Raw genomic sequence first — 21,399 nt, forward strand, 5'->3', positions numbered from 1 at the left:
GGTCTTTAATGGCCGAACTAATGTGATACGTATAATAAGATACTAAATATTATAGTCAATTGTCTTGTGATTATTCAGTGTGAATCGAATTGTTCTTTATATGTATGCAATGTATGTACCCGTGCAAAACTTATAGCGAATTTTCTAAGCATAACGAGGTCGAAGAATGAATAATATAGACATATGCAATTCTTGTATAATCATTATGAAAGATTTACTTTATTCTCCTTTATTAGCAAATTTCATGCGTTACATTTAGATATATTATTGTTATAGCGTCCTCGATTATTGTATGAATCTATTGCATTATTGTTTAACCAGATCGTGATATCTTAACATTATTTTATCTCATAAATCATGTTACATCAACTTCCATAATTTCTGTACAATAATATATAACGTAATGAGTGTAATAAAGAATTAGTAGCAGAATATTGATTGACTTTTTTTAATTATTTGCCTTTGTCCGGAATATTAAAAAAATATTAATTAAAAAGTTCGGTTATTGCGATTTTTCTTAAACTAATTATTGCATATTTGTTGCAATATATGTTTATGAATAATTTTTAGTTCATCAGGTAAGCCACAAGAAGCATAGATTTTATTAATTGCAGATTATTTTATTTTAATACTTTTTTTTTTAATTCAACATGTTTACGGTATAAATAAATAGTGCTAAGATGATAGGATGAATTAATAAATTAAAGTGTGTGAAACGATTTTAGGCTTCGTTTTCAATATCTTCAGCTTTAGTTTTAAAGGTGTTTTTCTTTGTATCTTCAGTTTCTACATTAAAATCACCCTTCAAGGTAGGGAGTACTGCTTCACCATTGGTGAATGTAATGGTATCCGTCATGGTACCAATAGTGGATCCAATGCCTGCGGTGCCACTACTGGCTGAAGTTTCTGCTGCTGCATAGGCTCCATCATCGGTTACTGCAGCTCCAGCAGTAGCATGAGATTCACTGGAAGGTACTACGTAGGATCCACTTTCAGATCCAGTGTGAGATCCAGTAATTGTTGTAGATGATCCACCGCTAGCATGCGATCCACTAGCACTTCCTGCGTAGGATCCTGTATTTACTGAAGATGCTCCAGCATCAGCGTGGGATGCAGTTCCGGTTCCTATGTAGGATCCAGTTCCCGTGTGGGAAGCAGTTCCCGCCTGGGATCCAGCTGCTGTGTGAGATCCAGTATTTGTTGTAGACGATCCAGTGGTAGCGTGCGATCCGCTAGCACTTCCTGTATAGGATCCTGTATTTATTGAAGATGCTCCAGCATCAGCGTTGGATCCAGTTCCGGTTCCTGTGTAGGATCCAGTTCCCGTGTAGGATCCAGTTCCCGCCTGTGATCCAGCTGCCGTGTGAGATCCAGTATTTGTAGTAGATGATCCAGTGGTAGCGTGCGATCCGCTAGCACTTCCTGCGAAGGATCCTGCATTTACTGAAGATGCTCCAGCATTAGCGTCAGATGCAGTTCCGGTTCCTGTGTAGGACCCAGTTCCCGTGTGAGAACCAGTATTTGTTGTAGACGATCCAGTGGTAGCGTGCGATCCGCTAGCACTTCCTGTATAGGATCCTGTATTTATTGAAGATGCTCCAGCATCAGCGTTGGATCCAGTTCCGGTTCCTGTGTAGGATCCAGTTCCCGTGTAGGATCCTGTTCCCGCCTGGGATCCAGCTGCCGTGTGAGATCCAGTATTTGTTGTAGACGATCCAGTGGTAGCGTGCGATCCGCTAGCACTTCCTGTATAGGATCCTGTATTTATTGAAGATGCTCCAGCATCAGCGTTGGATCCAGTTCCGGTTCCTGTGTAGGATCCAGTTCCCGTGTAGGATCCTGTTCCCGCCTGGGATCCAGCTGCCGTGTGAGATCCAGTATTTGTTGTAGACGATCCAGCGGTAGCGTGCGATCCGCTAGCACTTCCTGCGTAGGATCCTGTATTTACTGAAGATGCTCCTGCATCAGTGTAGGATCCAGTTCCAGTTTCTGTGTAGGATCCAACAGGATAACCACTATTGGTTGCAGAAGATCCAGCTCCTGATGATCCAAAGTTAGCTCCAGCAACTGCGGTCGCCCCAGATCCAGAAGTAGTTGCTGCAGTGTCTGTAGACCCAGTCGAAAGACCAGAAGTCGAAAATCCGCCAGACGTTGCAAAAGTATCGGTACTGGTACCGGTAACAGTGCCAGTAGTAACGGATACCCCAGTGGCGGATGCTGTAGATCCTCCAATTGGATAAACTGCTCCTGGTCTGCTCGGGAAAGATGGCAGCTCAGGATTATTTTCAACTATCACTGGGATCTGAGGTTTTGACGGTTCTTGCACGACTACAATTGGTTCTGTTGGATAATCTACAACAACAACAGGTTTCGGCTTTTCGGGAATATTAACCACAATTGGTTTCTCTTCTATAACAACAGGTTTTGCTGGTACGTCCTCAACCAGAATTGGTTTCGTTGGCAGTAAGGGCTTTTGCACTACTACAGTTGGCTTATGTGGTTTTTCTTCCACAACTATGGGCTTTTCGGGTTGCTCAACAACCACCACTGGTTTCTCCGGCCTTTCGATAATAACAGGACTTGGTTGTTCGTCGATCACAATTATAGGTTTGTTGTTATTTGGTTTATTATTGAAAATGTTCCATCCATCGAAAATTCCTGGTTTTGCAGTTGTCGGTGTAGTACTGTAACTTCCTCCGAAGACACCACCAAAGATACCAGGATGTTGAGCAGGCTTCTGGTATACGTAGACAGGGTCTTTAATAACCTGAAAGTAATAAATAATATTTATAAATATTTTTATTAGATAATTCCTAAAACTTCATTTTAAAGTAGGTTGTTTCCTTACCTCGTGATCTTGGTTATCTAAAGCAGTTGTACCTTCAGGTCTGAAAATATTAGTGAGAGTAGGAAGTACAGGCTTCTCAACAACATAGACAGGTTTCTCTACAAGAAGAGGTTTTTCATCGGGTCTGTCGATGATCAAAGGTTTGCTTGTCGGTCTGGTGAAAAGATTTGGAAATCCATCGAAAATTGATGGTACAGAGGTGAAAGGTTTATCAGGATTCTCTGGTCTCGTTGGATTGTTCCAGAGACCGCCAAAGATTCCGGGTTTTTCCGTCGGCTTGGCGATTATCACAGGCTTCTCGGTTGTAGGCTTTGAAAATATATCAAGGAGTCCTGGTCTATTGCTGATATCATTCTCAGGTTTGTGAAGGATTTCACCCAAGCTGGGTTTCTCAGCGACTTCCACAAGAGTAGGTTTCGATGGTTTGTCTTCAACAATATAAACCGGTGGATTTTGATGCTGGATCACTACTACATTTGGTTTGGCTGTTGTAGTAGATTTATCCCAGAATCCTGGTCGCCATAATCCACCAAAAAGTCCTGGTTTTGGGGTAGGCTCTACTACGAGCACAGGCTTGACCTCAGGCTCTTCGTTAGTGGAAACAACATCCGGTTTATTGATGTAATCGTGAATTGCCTGAATTCCCGGTGGTTTGGATGACGATTCATTTGGTTCATCGACACCGTAGTAAGGACTATTTGGATTCTCCCAGAAGTTAGCTGGTTCCTCAGGTTCGTTATTATATGGTCCAGCGTCACTCGAAGTATCAACAGGATCATTTACAGGCTCGTTTGAAACATAACTTGGATTCGTAGGCTTGGTGGGATATTGATAAATTAAAGGATCTTGAAATGGTTTAGGATAAGTTACTGCATCGTCGCAGAGAGGAATACCAATGTCAGGAAGGCAATTGTAAGCGACCAGGGTAGCTACAACAGGAGAATCCCGAATTTTGGTTACGTAGATTGGTGGTGGTTTTGATGCGACATTCCTACCCCTACCCGACAGCACTAGGTATTTTCCTTGTCTATAATTATCTGAATCAACATTCTCCTTCTCAGCGATGCTGGACTTTAAACTCAGAATTCTCTCTTGACTTTCCTCATTAGAGTCCTCCAACGAAGATGGCTCCAATTCGTCGATCAATACCGAATCTACAACTTTGGGAGAGAGCAGCTTGGTTTCGACTGAAACACCGGAGTCTTCGTCTTCGCTACTCTCGGCGCTGCGATTCTTGATTTCATTTACCGGTTTGTTATCGCTTTCACTCATTTTCTTATAATTTGATTGAATTTCGCTCAGACCTGAGAGACAAGGCAGCACTCCTTTCGCAGGAGTCAGGCAGACTGGTTGTCGCCATCGGATGATCTCCACCACCTCAGGCTCCTCAAGATTCTTTAAAGGAGCTTCTTGGATTCCCAGGATCCCGTTCAGATTCAAGGATAGCGAACTGGAGACTAGACCTAGGACGATGATCGTCCACAGGAGTTTGATCATTTTTCTTGCCCCTGATCAGTTTACACTGTTCAACGTTACTCTACCCAGCCACTCTCTTCAGTACTGACGAGACCACTTTCAAAATCGTAGAAATACTGACCCAAGGAGAATTTACGCTGAGTATTTATACTAACCCTCCAAATACACCCCTTATTGATTTAAGGGTAGTTAATTTCAGGTATGCTGAAGAAAGTTTCGGGTCTCACTACGTTACTGGAACCGTTACTCCACTAAGTGCCAATAACCGAAAACGGTTCCTCGAGGATTGACCATAAACAATTATCGAGAGAGGGATCAAGCGAATGCGAACTCTCAATATATCCCATTAACCATAACTACGTAATTAAGTACACAGTAATTAATGTTCGATTAGCATTGAGTCTTCGCTCGTTATAAAGGTATAAGTGCATCCACACGTTAAGTGCGTCGATCGAGAGACTAAGAATTTTCTTCTACCATGGAAAACTCTGATCTTTGAAATTCATCGAGTTCAATGGAATTTAATTAGTGAAATTCATGACGCTGAGTGTCGAGTGGGGAATAGGAATGGCGATAAGTATAGTCAGCACGAGTCAACAGGTTCGAATGTGGTTGACCTACTCTCGCCAAGCATCAGTACCTGCATCGTGCGATTCGCACTTTGTCCTCGTGAGTAACCAAACAGATAACCAACGACCATCCATGCAGCGAATAATTCATCGTGCATTTTACCCAAATACATATTATTTCAATGCATCACCTGAGCAGACTAAAATCCAAGAATTTGATCATCTCATAAAGTTACGATCACAATACGTATAGCTCCTCACATTGCACTATCAGTATAAAATGAAAGCCTTATCAGGTACACAAACTCCTCACTGTTTATCAGCGTTTTATGATCTGTCCATATGTAGTTATACAAAAGTGTTTACGTCTCATGACGATACAAATCTGAATTTAGATACTGCAGGTTGTACCAATCTGATAATTAAAAAAAAAAGGCCAATCAAATAGCTCCTGCTCCAAAACCCGGAGAGAACGCCTAGAAAACCATATCGGGAGTCGTTCGAAGCGGAGGTTAGAATCTTGCGCAATACCTGAAGAAGACGTAGGCGTAGAGTTTGTCGACCTACTGCCGAAAGAGCCGAAGATCTCAAAGTGAACAATCATCTCGAAGCCGGATGTCTGAAAAGATAGGAGAATCTGGCGTGGAGAAGACTCAGTAAGTATAGGGAGTATCGTATAGAATATCCGATAGACATCGTCTAAGGAAGTTCCTGGGTCAGGTGAAGGTTCGCGAAAGGAGTCAGCCAGAGTGGCAAGGTGAGTGAAGAGCATCAGAACGGGCAGAGAGTGCACCTGAGAGGAGTCAGAAATACATGGTGCTGGTAGTAGGAGAGCCTGGACGTACGAAGACGTAGGGAAGGATAGGTAGTAAAAGGATGGTGGGAGTAAAGGTAGTTATGAGACTGGAGAGAACGAAAGAGAGTAACAAAAGAGCGAGTTGAGTATAGGGTAGAAGAAGGAGAACTGATTCTCTCAAGCGACTCGTGGAGATGGTTTGGTGCAGAGTGCGGAGTCTGCGGTGTGTGGTTAGAAAGCCTTAAGCTAAAGTCACAGCCGGTCTCGCATACCACGCGCTCTCTGCACTATGTCGCCCGTCGTTCGCCGATCTGTCTCGTGATCATCCGAGCGGTACCACCGCCGGGTACCTTCTACGGGTTGACCGCGCGTCAATCAGTGTCCGGTTCTTCTCGAGTCAAGTGTTCCCTTGTTTGGATTTAAATAAGTGTTTCTACGATCTTTTGAATCAAGGTAGGTCCAATAATCGAACAATAGATACGTAGAAGCTGCATTGAATTCCACGTTGGAACGGATAAGGATGAAATAATTATTCTACCGACCATGCATTACTGTATGGAATTTCTGATCAGATTGTGCCTGTAGATTGCATTAAGAGTCTGAAGATAATTGTATGGAAGGTTTTGAAATAATATTTGAATACGGGTAATAATAGATTATGATATAATATAATGACTCCGGTTTGTTATTCAAGCCGGTAGGAATTCCACAGCCATGCATGTGCAACTCTGTGAAACTATTGTATAAGAGAGGACGTGAATATAATAATGGGACACCCGGTAGTATTGTCATGTGTCGTCTCATTTACGCGTAGGCCAGCTGATGTAAACGAATTCGCGTATGACCATTCATGGCCCGAGAAACCGGTATCAGTGTGAAACAGTAGGCGTAGGCCTCGGGGAATTTCGATGCAGTTTCACCAAATAAATTAATCGAAATTTGCTCTCGCGAATAAAGGAGGTATCGTCCTGGCCTCCATACCGGCTGAATATCTTAAAATTCTGAGAGACACGCTTGACATTTTCAGGAGTGGAGGAGGTCACCGATCGAAGAAGAATCTTCCTATCCTCCGTTACAAGGAATATCCATTCTATTCTATCGACCTTATACGTTCCCTACTGCGAGCTACTCTCCTCTCAGTAGTACAGACTGACTAGTATTTCTATACCATAGGCTGGTACTGCTGACCGGCTTTAACGTCGGTTGCGGCAGGTCATGAGAAACGGGTCTTAAGATGGCCTACATAATATATTTTTGTTCTGTACATTGAGAGAGACAAAAATACCAAATACGATACTACCGAGTATTACTGAGAATACGAGAGAGTCTGTGGGGACGTAAAGGAACCGGAAGTGAATAAGAAGGAGGTAGAGAGGACAAAGGATTACAAAAAAAAAATGGGCCACGCATGGTGCAAGGAGAGAACCTCCAAGGCTCAGGATTCAAAATCTCCCCTGGACAGGGTCTTCGTGCGCTGTGCACATCGGGTGTGTAGATCGCTTTGACTCTATCAAAAAGTAACTGTAGTTTCAATGAAATACGTGCCGAAGAAACGGGCACCTGACGCAACGTCTTCCACCTCTCCTCTTCACCCTTGACCAGTCGTTCTCCATAAATCCGGTCTAGGGCCCAGATGGTACCTGGTCGATTCTATCCACTGTCCGAACTTCCGTTCTTCACTGAGTAAATAGCCGAGATCGCGTGCACTCTAAAAAATTAGATGTTACGTGATAACTTGGTCAAATGAGTCGAAAATCAAGTGTGCAATATGTTCTTTCAAGGATTTAAGACTCGTGTAAGATTTACAGATAAAATAAGACTTGCTTAGCCATTTAGACAGACGCGCATCGAGTTTATTATACACAGCGCAACAAGGATATCATGGTGAGTCATGTGTGCGAGAAAAAGATTTTTGCGTCGCACTCGTGACTACCTGTTTACTTATATATAGATATATAATAACTGAAGAGTCCGCGGCCCAAATTCCTCTCTTATAGCATTTATATATATATATATATGTACACATTATATGCAATATGGTTATTATAAAGGCCTACAGTACAAACATGGTTCCTATAGGAGCAAGCCATGCTTCAAAATATTATCATAGCAAATGCAGCCATTAATTTATCCGTTATCAGAATTGAGGGTTGGGTCGAGTTAAGATTGCTAGAAATATAATGGCAAGCAATCCGCCACGTCATAGAGGACCCAACCCCATTTCCGTTCTTTGCCAACCTCCTTATCTCATCCGACATTCACAGGTACAACTTTCTGTACACGACAGAGCTTTAGTACAGCTCCGACCCTCTTTACACCTATTACTGCTACTTTATTTCTCGAAAAACATTCCACTCCCTATAGATACGGATTTCTATGTCATTTACTTAGCCGTTTATGATGCTCTATCTAAAATCCTTCCCAGTCTTGTTACGACGTAGATAAGGATCATCGATCCCTGATCGGATTTGCTATGTTTTAAGAGGCGTCCTTGTCTGCATTATTAGCGTACAGATACTAACGTTCATTTCACACTGTGCGAATAAATATTTAATGTGTTTTTATGACGCATGTTCGTCAGCTTTCAATAAGGAAATATATATATATATATATATATATATATAGGTTGATACCTACGATCTAGAACGTGTGGAACTAGGAACCAATCAATGTGTAACGAGATGAGAAATTACAAGGAGATAGACATAGGTAGATTGCTGTTTCGCCCGCGGCATCCAAACGAGCGTAACGCTTTGGATACACCAGCTGGTTCGGATTCTAATTTAATCGACAAATAACTTCCGTGGTTACGACGAACAACGTGTCGCCCAACGTAGTTTCGAGAGAAATTTGCAATGTAAACCGCCACGACGTGTGCCGTCAGAACGTATGTTCGTACGTAAGTATCCCATGCTTGGGAATACAGACTGTATATATTATATATATGTAAAATGCACCGCGATTCAAAGCAAGTAAGGTTAATCCCATGCATTTACGAGGCAACCTGGTGTCATGGACGGCAGCGATTTCCATGCGAATCGACATTATTTCCTTCAGGGTTTCTATCTTCTTACGTGGTCTTGTTCCGTCAGCGTCTTATTCGGGGATTATATATATCGTTATGTATTTCGGTACCCTGGCATTTTACTTGTAAACTTTCCGCAGCCTTGTCCCAGAGTGTAACTTGACTTTTCAGTGAATTCATTGTGAAAAATAAGTGTTAACGTACGAACGAGACAGAATATCGTTGGCAGCGCTGCTGTTGCTTTTTAATGGAACTAGTCGTCCGTGAAGGAAACGACCTTCCCTATTACCGTGTCCAGAGTAACGTAACGTTACATTTTCATCAGGCTTAGTCAACCTGGAAAAAGAGAGAACACTCCCATAGACGTCCGAGTATTGTTTGTAAACTGCAAATCATTTTGTTTTCGAAATTACCATAAAATTCGGTTCTCGTACTTTTCGTTTGTAAACGTCGTGTTGTTTTACTGTGTACTAATACAACGACGTTGAATCTTTTCACTGAGAATTTGCCTGTAGCTTTGTTTTCGAACTACGCTGTTCTAGGCCGAACACGGTATAACAAAAAGAGTTATGCAACGGTTTAACATGACGTGGTTCGTGACGATGATGTAAGTCCTGGGGCCAACGAGGAATACTTGAGAAGCACTGTATACGGTTAGCATTATCTTAAATATGGAACTAACATTAGTTACCTACTTTTCCCGCTAGGCGTCCGAAAAGCTACCTAATTGGTATAACAGCTGGACTAACGGTTTTTTAATCGGTACCTTCGACGACTAGAAAACACTCTAGGTATCCCATAGCATTGACTGTCCATAAATAGTATGGTACAATAGATAATATTTCTTCGTACTAAACTGCAGGGATTCGGTGATAAAGAGTGTGACATCGTGAATAGAATTTCCTTTGGTAGGTAACGTTATCAGAAGATGTAGGTCGATACTACCTTGGAAAGGTAGAGAATCTGGGCTAAGAGAATATTATCCATGGGTATATAACTCACAGGGTAAAATCGTATTTTATTTACTATGATTGGGAATGTTAATTGATAAGTGGCTGAAACACGGTTTATAATTGTTTACAGATTTATCCTGGCTTGAAGGAGGAGGGATCGGTGCTTGGTGGTGCGACGCAAAGAGTCACCAGGTATACATAATTAATTGATCCACTCGCATGAGGTGATTGCGGTATAAATAAAATCTGGAAGTTGATCTCAATATGAAATTATTCTGTACAGGGTATATCGTGTAATGGTCTAGAAATATTATTCTCAATTGATTTTCTATTACTGTAGATTTGTAGAAATTTATGGTCCAAGGACTATGAATAATGTAGGCGACTATAGAAAACATTATGGCGTCGCTGGACTCGGCCTTAAATGGTCACATTCTCGCGTCGACCATGCGTAACATGAACGCACCTTATTCACAATTCAGTTCCTCAGGTTATACACGAGCATCGACCGATAACTTTCTTACTTGTCAATAGACTCATACCTGTCATTCGATATTTGCAATTTCCTACAAAAGAATTCAAGTCCATTGTCAAACCGATATCCTCGGCTTAGGCTCAGTTTTCGCCAAGGACACTTTCTACTGGTATATTTTATGTATATAATATGTATAACATAACAGCGTGGGTTGACTTTATACAACGCACATCCGTCCTACGCAAAATGAATGCTGTGGCTGATACCTTTTTACGGTCAGCTGGTGATCGACGATCAACATTCCGAAAGCGCGTATATTTTTTGATCGCGAATACGATTGGCTAATACGTACGTTTAAATGAGTCTTGTGTAAAATTATAAATAAATCATAAAATATTTTTTTTTACTAGTGAAAACTGAGCCATTTTTATATAAATTCTGCCTCTACGTTATTGCAAATATACTATACTGTTGAGCATAATGGTATTATAGGCAATTTATAAAAGCCGAATTATAAAAGTACGTCGCATTACTATTGCGTGACTACGGTCTTGTGGAAAGTTAGGGATACGAAGTGACACATGCGTATTTCGTTTTCCCATGGATCGTCCTCTGACATATTTATCGAAAGTCCTGTCGCAATTAGGGTGAATACGATAAACTGGTTTAATTTCTTGTTTACTTGCTGAGTCAGGTCATTACCGTTGAAGATAAAGTAGGTGTCTATATATATATTTTAATTAATGCACTATAATGTGCACGATATGACATACACCTATACACATATATATAATTGTAAAAATTATTTAACGATTGAATGTCATAATATTATTGTGTAGTTTAATATTGTTGTAAGGAATTATGAGAGATCGGATGGCAAGGATTGGCAGTTTTTTTTCCAGTTCTGAAATAGGCTATGCCGGATCACCCCCTAGAGAGGCCTTAACGAGGGGTTGTAGTATCGACTCAGTCGATAGACCATTTCAACCCAGTGATTGGGTGGATGTCAACTTAGAAGTACCAAGTACACCAACTGCTGGTTCAGTTCTTACCAATATTACAGCTGATACTAATCTTTATCCAACCACAGCCCCCGCTACAAGCTGTGAGTTACAACTTTTCACAAAGAACCTGATCTATTTTGTCTCATGGGTTTGATATTATTGGTATTGATTCTAGGCTCGAATTTGAAGAATGTAACTCCTGTGCCACCCCCGAGAAATCGTCGGAAAAACAAGGGCAGACCTCTGCCGCCGAAACCTGACGAAATTCCTCAAACCCATAGGAACCCATCCCTAAACTCTACCAGGGATACGAAGTCTGAACCACTTTATTCCTCGGTGAAGTCTCCAAAAGCGAAGAGCAATTATGCTCGGGATGAAGTATCCAAAGTGTCCCGAAGTGGCACGAATAAATCTGGATCGTCTACAGGGACAGGGGATGATTCGAAAAAGGGAAAGGATCTATACGAGCATAAGGTGAACAAATTTTAAACATTGTAACGGGAAAGCCCTTTGCTGTTTTTCTTCTTTTACCACTTGCTTTTTCTTCTCCTCTATTTTCATCGCCTTCGTGATATGACATTTCATGTCCTACGTATATATGAATACATAGTATCCTATACACAAGGATTCCCATGGGATAAGTCATCTTCCTTAGAGGAAAATCATGTTTTTAGTTGATCCGTGTTAGGCGAAGGAAAAAGAAATAACAAAGGAAATTACTCAAAGACGTGATTTCCTACTCCTGACGCAGGTTAACGGAACAGGAAGGATTATACCGAGCGTGGTGGTTTCCGCCCGAAGAACCAACAGGAGTTCTGATGCCAAGCAACCGGCTAAGGAACCCAAGGGACATCACAAGATACGCGATGCGGAGTATGAGGAGTTCTCAAATATACAAAGTAGCCAGGTTACCTCGACTCCCAATCGAACCGATAGAGAAACCACTAGGGACCTCAGGATGTTGATAACAGAGTCTGCCGATAACAAAGACAAACTCGAATTACCTGGAAGACCCAAGAATCACAGCACCGTCAGTTTACCAAATTACGATGAACTCGAGGTCGTTAAGCACGAGGTCGAGAAGAGCAGGATCAACGATGCTGCAGGGGCGAATGATGCGGAAGTTACGGATAAGGACTTGCTTAAGAAACCTCATAGATATGCCAGTACAGGATCACTTCCAGTGCAGTCAATATTATCTTCGTTTCCACAAGTATTTATAATTAATTTTTGTAATTGACCAATGTCTAAGTAATATTTTTATTACGAGTCCTTGTTATTTATTACATTATATCTGTCTAAAGAAAACGGCTGAGCGACTCGAAAATTATGTGACTCGTAGCAAGAGCTTTGGAAGTCTGCAGCCACATCAGATCCTTGACAAGTTGAACAACGAGGGTTACAGTTCGGATGAGGATGTCTGGGGAGGTTTAGATGATTATGATTTGGGAATTGCAGAACACGACGAACACGACGGTCAGCCGCCGTTCGAACCAAATTCTCGACTTCGTGAAAGAAAGGTGACATAATAGGATCGTCTTTGGTATCTATACGATATCGGATTTCCCTTTGAGACAGATAATTAAGGATTACAATGTCGGTTACAGGTGAGCACACCGAAGTTTCACATTGGCGAAGAGAGTATAGAGTCCGCGAAGAGAAGTGACGAGTCTAAAGGTACTGTAGAGATGGTGCAAGATACAAAAAAGGAAGTCGAAGAAGGAAATGAGGGTGAGGTGGAATCATCCAGTACTGGAATTCCCAGAAGTGCATCCTTTAATGCGCTGAAGTCTGCAGCCGCACTGAAGTCTGCGCTGAAGGGTGAAGCTAAACGAAAAATCTCGATGCCAGCTAAATTAGCTGGGGTCGATGCCAGGAAGTCTCCGACCGCCCTGGACGACTGGTTCCTGGGACAGGAAAGGTGAATAGTTTTATCCGTCTTATTTTTCTCCGGTATATATAGGAAATCCTATTTTTACCTAGATCCGTAAGATTCTTCGATTCCCCCACTGTCGAAGAGGAGTATACGAATACACCAGGATTCAGACCTGCTAGACCACAATCAAAAAATGATGCGAAGAACGATTTCGAATCAGAGCCATATTTATTTGCCGATGGCACTAGGAGCTCACCGCTACACTGCGACATCTTCTTCGAGGCTGATGAGGGTTTTGGTGGGACCTCCAGTGAGTATAAGATATAACAAACCGATCAAGGATGCTACTATTTGACTACGTGAGGATTTCACGTGGCACGTTCTATTTTCAGATACGATCGACTCATCGGGTGGAAAGCACCAATCAGAGAAGATCCTGCGGCGGACGTTGTCCAATGAGAGCGAGCCGTTTGATGGTTATGAAGAAAAGGAATTGGCTATGGACATCAGATCACAATCTTCGATCAGCAAGCTCTCCAGGACGATATCCGACGAGTCCCTGCCCCAGGAGATGCTCCTGGACGTAGAAGATTTCTTCGAGGAGAAACTCGCCAAGGATGTCCAGAACAAGATGACCAAGGATTCGGAAGATTCCACGGAATCGAAGACCTCGAAGACACCGCCTCCTAGTCCAGAGCCAAAAATCAAGGCAGAAATTCAGGATAACGATCACTCGATTCTTTTGAAAGTCCTGAAGGAAGAAAAAACTGGCGAAGACAGTAACTTAAGTTCTATGACACCTAGTCTTACTGAATTGGAAGCAGCTCTGTCGGACATGCTTGAGAAGGAAGACCAACAAGCGGAAGTGGATGACGCGGAAGAAGTCACGTGCCAATTATTACATTCCGAATCCGGTAAATCTGTCGAGCAACCAATCGAACCCGAAATTGTACCTGTGGAGAAGGATAAATATCCTGAGGGAATAAAAGACACCCTTACGAAAGCTGCCGAGTCTACCTCAGAATGGGATAAAAAAAATACCTCAACGAATCGTCCAATATCTTTAGAGCAGATACTATCTGATTCGAAACAGGAAGTGACACCTTCTAATGGGGAAGAATCAAAAATGGTGGAGATGGATCTGAGAAATGGTAATGTCTCGAAAATTAAGAATTCTGTCGAACAGTCAGAAATTCTTGAGAAGAAAATAGCTGCAAAGATGCTTGATAAAATTATGAACAATACTCCTGGAAATCCATTTGAGGAAGCTGTACACATTTTGGAGAGCAATGACTCTAAAGATTCTCAAATCAGTACAAATCCTTTCGACGAACCTCCAGAAAAACCGAGTAGGCTTCACAAAGTGGATCTTGGCGAGTCGCAGGATCAGAAAGTCAATCTCCCTACTCCACCGAGAAGGAAGCACAGGAGTAATTCGAATGCGCGCAAGGATGAGAAGGTACGAAGGACAGTGAATCTTAATCCATACCCGAACGACAGACTGATTTAAGCGTCACGAATTCGGCGAATATGAAGAAAAGAAAATTCAGAGAATTTTTCGGAAAAGTTCGGCAACTTCACGTTAGCCATTAGGAACGTCCTAACAAATAAGGACGCTGACGTAGAGAGTCTTCGAGAACTTTTAACGAAGGGTCTCGATGCTTTTCGCCTGGTCTTACGAATATTTTTAGATTCCACCACCGCAGTCAATTCTTTGTAACTCTGAGCTACCGCCCATCAGGTACATATTTTCACGTATTGCACAAGAGTAACTAGGAGCATCCTAGGGAATTTTTTTAAAGATAAAATGAAAAGGCTTGCTAAACAATTTCATTACTTGAAAAAAAAATAACTAAATGCTGTAACATAGTGTATAGAGACGTAGATGGCGAATTTAATAGAGTTTACGTATGATAATAAGAGTGTAAGATTGAGGAATGAATGTGTGTTGTGCATTAGTCACGAATATGGTGCTCCAAGTGCGGGATAGATTGCTCGCGTTGATATCTTATAAATACATGTAATATAATGCGGAATAAAGGAGCGAAACATGGAGATTCGAATTGTGTCAGGCGTTTCTGTAATTTGTATTTTTTTCATCCCCACCGTCAGCTCTTTCGCAACGCATACTCTGCGTAACAGGGCAACCTGGCAACCTAACCGTACTTTATTTTCGGTGAGCCGTCGGGGGTGGTTTCGGGTTACCCATTACTTTTTTAATTATCTCCTCCGCGGAACCTTCCGTCGTTATACGCTTAACGGGCCACCCTTAATCGCTTTAAGCACCCCTTTCCCCAGGCATCGTCAGTTCCATGCCAATGTCCTCAACTACCCTAGTCTGAGTGCCTTTTCTTCCGCGACATCGGGTGAATAGAGTATGTCCTTTTTGGGTTACTCCTGGATTAGATTTCAAAAGAATTAATGCTATAAGATTTGCGTAATATCTTTTCTTCTCAAGGCACTCTTACGTCGTCATTTCCTATAGTATTTGCGATAGGGTGACTCTTGTTACACTTATTCTTAGGTATCTCTAGCGTTTAGGAATTTGTATTGAACTAATGAAAAATGTACATATATACATAATTACTTAACACCGTATACAAAATATAGTCTCTGTGGATCGTCGAATTTTTCAAAATTATACATAAAGAATATTATACCAAATAAAAAAAAAGTCATATTTCAAGTAATAATTTCGTTTCCGAGAAGAGTACTGGAATAAAAATAAATAAGTACCAACGTTCCCACCTAGATGGCAGCAGAATCGCCTTTTCGATGATAACTAGACTGACGACTTTTCTTCGTCAGCTTCACTTAGATTATTAAAGTAAGTTTGCACTCCAGATATACAGTATAATAGAAGCAATAAGAGCTACTAATCTTTTAGAAACGAACTTCGATATCGATAATTTTAAAGTTCCTCGCCGCCTTACCGAATCCCTATTCATGAAAAGGCAAATCCACTGAACAGCGTGACGTAGTAACTGCACAGCGCTTGAATAAAGTATTATCTCGTTATTCCACTAGTTAAACGAGTGAACGTAGGAAGAACAAAAAAAGACGAATATACAAGAAGAATCCATTGAAAGAGCATCATTCAACCAGTACAAGATTGAGAAGCCCATAAAAGACTCTGCACACAAGTAAATTTAAAAAAAAATAAGTGTGAACGGATTATAGGGTTGTGCTGTCCGTGACACCCCCTATTCGTACGCGAATAGCGGCCATGAATTTTTTCTCATAACGTCTGGCATAACTTAGGCCGAGGGTACTTGGTCTTAACATAAGGTCCCTAACGCATTTTAAGATAATTAGTTTCTGTCCTTCGCGTAACGTTCGCTCATCGCTTTCAACGAACAGACCTTACCTCCGTCCCTTATTTTTACCCTCTCCCTCCCTCTCATTCCTCGTCCCCCCCACAAAGGAACCACTGTACGTAATCGCCACTTGGCCCTGCTTACTTATGTCAGTGCCCCTATCTGCCGTCGAGTCTCAGCCCGTGGAAAAGTACCAGGACATTTCTTGCGCGAGTAACCGCCACCGTAAATACGGCCTCTTTCTAGTCCGACGCCGTTAGAGGCGCAGCGTCGCTGCGCACACGCAACGATACACACCACGCAACTCAGTCAATTGCTGAGATAAGACCAAGACAATGCGGTACTTTGTTGCAAGAGACTTAAGCTTAATCTTCGTGGAAGTAAGTCCGTCTTAAGTCGCTCTTACCCGTTTGCCTCCGCGGCTAAGGGTAGTTGATGCTTAGGGACGGTAACGCCCGGCGGTAGTATCGTCTAGCGTTGGCGGTGCCGCTCGCTGCTCTAGAGGGTGAAGATTGTGGTAGATACCGGTACAGTATACCGGGGTGATACAGTATAGGTACAGGCTGAGCTAGTCGCCCGTAAGAATAACGTAGCCTTACTAAAGCGTCCACGTAAGGCGCGACATTTCCACCCCAGGGACGAACCTAGTCAGGCGAAATTTTGCGAAATGACGCGCTCACAGTCGCTTTGGTCTCCTGGTCATTTAACGCGATGAAGACCGATCTACGGATACTCGAGGAATTGGAGCGTGATGGTAGGAGAAATGTACCTATGACATATATATATATATATATATATATATATACACACACACACACGTATATCTAAAAATGATGATCATACCGATAGACATTGGATTATAGGTTTAAGAAGTTATACGAGGAGACCTTTGAATTATTATCATAGCCTCGCCAGAAACCCCGTGCCTGATTCTTAGACAGGTAACTGGTACTTTGGTACTGTACGTTTATCCTTTGAATTTATGGTAGGAACTATTTAGATAGGATGGGACGGTTTCCGTGCGATCCCGCACGGTAATGCGATTCCAGTTTTTGTTCTTGGATATGGACAGCTTGTAGAGGATGGAGAAGCTTTGGGTTCAACGGGTTCAGGCTAATTAGTTTTCGCCAGGGATAATCCAGCCTTTTATGGAGAGTCTCAAATCCGCGGATATTTATCTCGCTGTCTCGAAAAGTATACGGATATCCGTATATAGGTAGAAGCATAGAGAGACAGGGGTAACTGTGAGCCACCTAGGAAGTTTGCATTTCTTGCTATGTCGCAGCACCAGAGAGCTACGTACGTACATAGAGATAGTCTCAGCCTCGTGGACTCAGGCTACCCGAGAGATTAAGGCGATATTTAAACGAGACAGTTTGTTGCTTCTTCGCGCCCGGAGATTAATTTTATCGCGACGTAAATAAGGCGGCCGAACGGAACCAGCCAAGAAGCTGCCACGGCTTAAATCTTCAGGGTTATAGGTATAGCCTAGCTACTGCTAACGGATATGTCTGTAGCATGTAATCGTAGGCACAGGAACGACGGGCCTATTGGAATCAGCCTGATCTTATTTTATGCAGCTGGACCCTGGTTATCATCCTAAGGATCGTGATTCTTCCAGTTGTCACCGTGTATCATCTTGCTTCTAGACCGTTATCTCGTCGCCGGGAAGATTCGTAGCCGTGACAGGGAGAATGAGAAAGAGTGGGGCGAGAGGGGCAGGGGTGTGTGTGATAAGGTGGTAGGTTAAAAGAAGGTAAGAGAGTGTCTTGAGAGGACGCGGAGAGAAAGAAAAAGAGTAGAGGGAGAATAAGGGGAGAGGAAGAGAGAATGTTGAGGCAAAGCAAGAGTAGTCTGAAGCGTTAAGAAAAGCGGCGTGGCGTAACGACTTGTCGTGAAGCAGTGAGCGTTATGACATTTTTTCCTTCTCTAGCTCTCTGTCTCTCTCTTACACACTGAGAGCGACCAAACGCCGAGCCACTACAGGGAGTTTCCTCCTATGCGAATACCGCATTAAGGGATGCTCTCAAACTTTTATGAGGTCGCACGTCGTGTTCCCGAGATTCCAAAGGCCAACAAGTATACGTGGAACGGGAAGGGCTTCTCCATCGAAATCATCGTGTCAGGATTTAATTGGGACGGAAAGTTCAACGTCGAAGGGGATGTTGTTTCCGTTGGTGAGATAGGGCGAGTATCTTGGGAAACACGGTGAAATTTTCTCGGGACCAACCCCCTCATCAGGCTTCTGTCTCTCCAGCATCCTTCTGGCAGGCAGTTTTACCTCCTTTCTCAATTACGGTAGCCACTGTGTAAACGTGCACGGGGGATTTACGCGCAGAGTGAGTGGTATCGATTTAAATGTAAAGCCAGGGAGGGCCTTGGGTGTACGTAGGGCTTGGTTTGAGGTATCTGAGAGAGAGAGAGAGAGAGAGAGGAAAAGGGAGTATGGATGCAGAGGGGTAGGTGCCGGTGATAACGGCACGCGGAAGTGATGGTTGAAATCCTGCAGCCTGGCTGTCGAAGTTGGAAAGGGCTATACGGGGTAAAATTAATCACCTCGTAATACGCACTTAGAGTCGGCTTTGGAGCGCTCGATCAGTACGGATGAAAAATGGCACTGGCTACGTCACCCGCGGAATGAACCCTCGAATGGTAGGTTGCGAGCAACATCCCTTGGATAGAAAAAAAAAAAGAGCTCGGATTGGCGAGGGATGGAATTACCTAAACTGAGAGGAGAGAAAAGCAATGCTAAAGGTATGGGAAAACATGATAACCTTGACACCCTATACATCGACGTATAGGTTAGATATACAGATTGTTTTTCAAACCTCCTGAGTGAAATGTAAGCTTAAGTATCGCGGAGAGAAATAGGGAGATGAAGAAAGGGAGAAAGATACCGTCATAAGAAATTCTATACGGAATAAAAATTTCTATTTCAAGGGACACCGGTCTCAGCTAACCCTGCCACCCTTGTACCTATATAGGTATATCTTCTACCGTGGGGATGGTTATATCACAGAAGGATGGCGAACAGCATGGAAGGTGCCGCCAGTTATCTGGCAGAAGTGCATTAGCTTTTGTTTGTTGCGAAACTAGGATGGGGTAGAGCGGAACTGGATCCCGCGTGTCGTGAATGGGGTTGTTCCATAGTCACCCTGCGTCTCTGTCCCTTTCCCAGTATCTATGCTCCTATAGGTACACGCGTCCCGGGGACGTATCTGCACATCGGTACAGTAGGTACCTACGTATCCGGGTGCATCCAAGTCTCCGTGGGCCGTTTACGTAGCACATCCACGAGACACGAGTGCGTAAGCCACTGTATAGTAACAATGAGCGTGGGAGTATGACGAGGGTGCGAGAGAGATGGATAGAGCCAGTGGACAGGAAGAGGGAGCGAGAGAGGAGAGGACTAGCTGTTACATGGAAGGACTTCGGAATTCTATGCCTCCGTCGCATACTTGCCCCTAAGTTATGCCCTCATAAACTCACCGGGACATACCTACGTGTCCTGGCTCCTGTGTCGTACACGTAGGGGTGTCTGTAGCCACCCTTACGTGTTAGATGCTCTTGCGAACCACGAGTCAGCACCTAGAACCCCCAGCCATCTCTGGGTCATACGGTAGGCGAATCAGGTTACTCTTAGGGGTAGGTAGTGCAGTCACGATGATTTTGAGCTTCTAATGCGCCGTGAACGTTGCTTTTTACGGTACCGCACTCATGGGTAACGGAGGGTCCAACAGCCTCATCCCTTGGATGGGCAGGAATTACCAAGTCGGGGCGGAAAGTATGTCGCGGTATCGGGGAGTACCGAGCACGGCCGTAACAGCCCTTACTCGCCACCGTGCTAAGAAATTATTGGCACGGCCTGAAGTTGACTGGATGTTAATTACTCTATCACCAATCCCCACGACACCCTTATCCTCCCCTTTCTTCGCGGAGTCGAGACTCACCCCTCGAGTTGTATTCTTACTCGGTTACCGACGGAAAGAGTAGGTACCACCCCCTCGCGACTCTTCTCCCTTGTGTAATTATGACAGGCAGGACTTGTAATAAGGTAATTTAAACGCATGACTTAGGGGTTGAAGAGGGTAGTGCCGACTCTATGGATCTCTTAGACCTCGTATCTGTCTGTCTGTCCGTCTAGTTACGTATCTAACTACGTTATATCAAAAGGGTAGAATCCACGTAATAGCGGGTGGTACGTCTTTGTCAATAGTTGTATTCCTGTTTCGTAGGGGTGCACTCGAGAAAATAATCATTTAGAGACGAGGGTTGTTGTTTCCATAGGGTCCTTGCGGCGGAGGATAATGTACTTTTATAACCCGAGTCATCGAGCAGCACGGATTGAACGTAATCACGGCGAAGCTGAACGATGATGATGAGAAAGTCCAAATTTTCCCAAGAATCTAGGAGTTTTTGTCTTCGCCACACTTTTACCGCGGTAACACTGTTGGCCAAACTAATAAAAACCAGCTTACGGCCGACTAAGAACCCCTCTGTTCTAGGAGTTTCGGCCCGGGGGTAAGAAAAAGCTCGGTCGAAGAACAGGATTGAGGGGTTGAACGTATAGAAAGGGAATGAAGAAAGGGCGGGATTGAGGTGGATGCGAGGAGTGCAGGGCCACACTAGGTGAATACTTATAACAGTTCACCCTCTGCTCGCTATCGAATGATAACTCATAAGACAAGGGTGATTCGACCCCGAGACTTTAGCCTGCTAACTTCGTGCCGGCTTCCCTGGTCAAAATTAATTTTCCCAACCTTCATTCCCTTTTTTCCCCTTTACGTTCAAATCGAATCTGTCGGTAACTATACGATATCGTGTTACCAACCCTTCCAAGGATGCTCCGCACCTCTCCAAGGAATACCAGTATTATATGGGATACAAGTATACACTGATATGGGGTGATAAGGGGCGAGAGTCAGAAAGGGTTCAGAAGCGTATCCATCGTCGAGTTAATACGCGAGCATAAACTCGAGCGGCTTAACGGCCGGCAGACTCTGCGGATCTAATAAAAGTTGGTCAGCATGAAACCGCGGCTCTAACGAGACGCGATTCTA

General features: G+C 43.2%; 2 protein-coding genes across 5 annotated transcripts; one reads left to right on the plus strand and one right to left on the minus strand.

The window, feature by feature from the left end:
* Positions 1–547: 547 nt before the first annotated feature.
* Positions 548–5,708, minus strand: LOC107263294. The gene is made up of 2 exons (XM_015730313.2): positions 2,849–5,708; positions 548–2,767 (listed from the first exon to the last, which is right to left on the minus strand). Exons 1-2 carry the CDS (start codon positions 4,343–4,345, stop codon positions 722–724), a joined length of 3,543 nt encoding a protein of 1,180 aa, XP_015585799.1. The 5' UTR covers positions 4,346–5,708; the 3' UTR covers positions 548–721.
* Positions 5,709–5,923: 215 nt separating this feature from the next.
* LOC107263532 lies at positions 5,924–15,085 on the plus strand. 4 transcript variants are annotated; one of them, XM_015730852.2, is made up of 10 exons: positions 5,924–6,142; positions 6,717–7,176; positions 9,798–9,859; positions 11,033–11,247; positions 11,322–11,620; positions 11,898–12,359; positions 12,451–12,666; positions 12,754–13,067; positions 13,130–13,332; positions 13,415–15,085. In XM_015730852.2, the coding sequence occupies exons 2-10, from the start codon at positions 7,087–7,089 to the stop codon at positions 14,530–14,532; spliced, it is 2,979 nt and encodes a 992-aa protein (XP_015586338.1). In that variant the 5' UTR covers positions 5,924–6,142; positions 6,717–7,086; the 3' UTR covers positions 14,533–15,085. The 4 variants fall into 4 exon arrangements, with proteins under 4 accessions (XP_015586338.1, XP_015586339.1, XP_024936577.1 ...); XM_015730853.2 differs by having other exon boundaries at positions 11,045–11,247; XM_025080809.1 differs by lacking the exons at positions 5,924–6,142; positions 6,717–7,176 and adding an exon at positions 8,444–8,584.
* Positions 15,086–21,399: the final 6,314 nt, after the last annotated feature.

This window comes from Cephus cinctus, unplaced genomic scaffold (assembly GCF_000341935.2).
Source record: "Cephus cinctus unplaced genomic scaffold, Ccin1 Ccin1_scaffold0153, whole genome shotgun sequence".
In the NCBI taxonomy this organism is placed as follows: Eukaryota; Metazoa; Arthropoda; class Insecta; order Hymenoptera; family Cephidae; genus Cephus; species Cephus cinctus.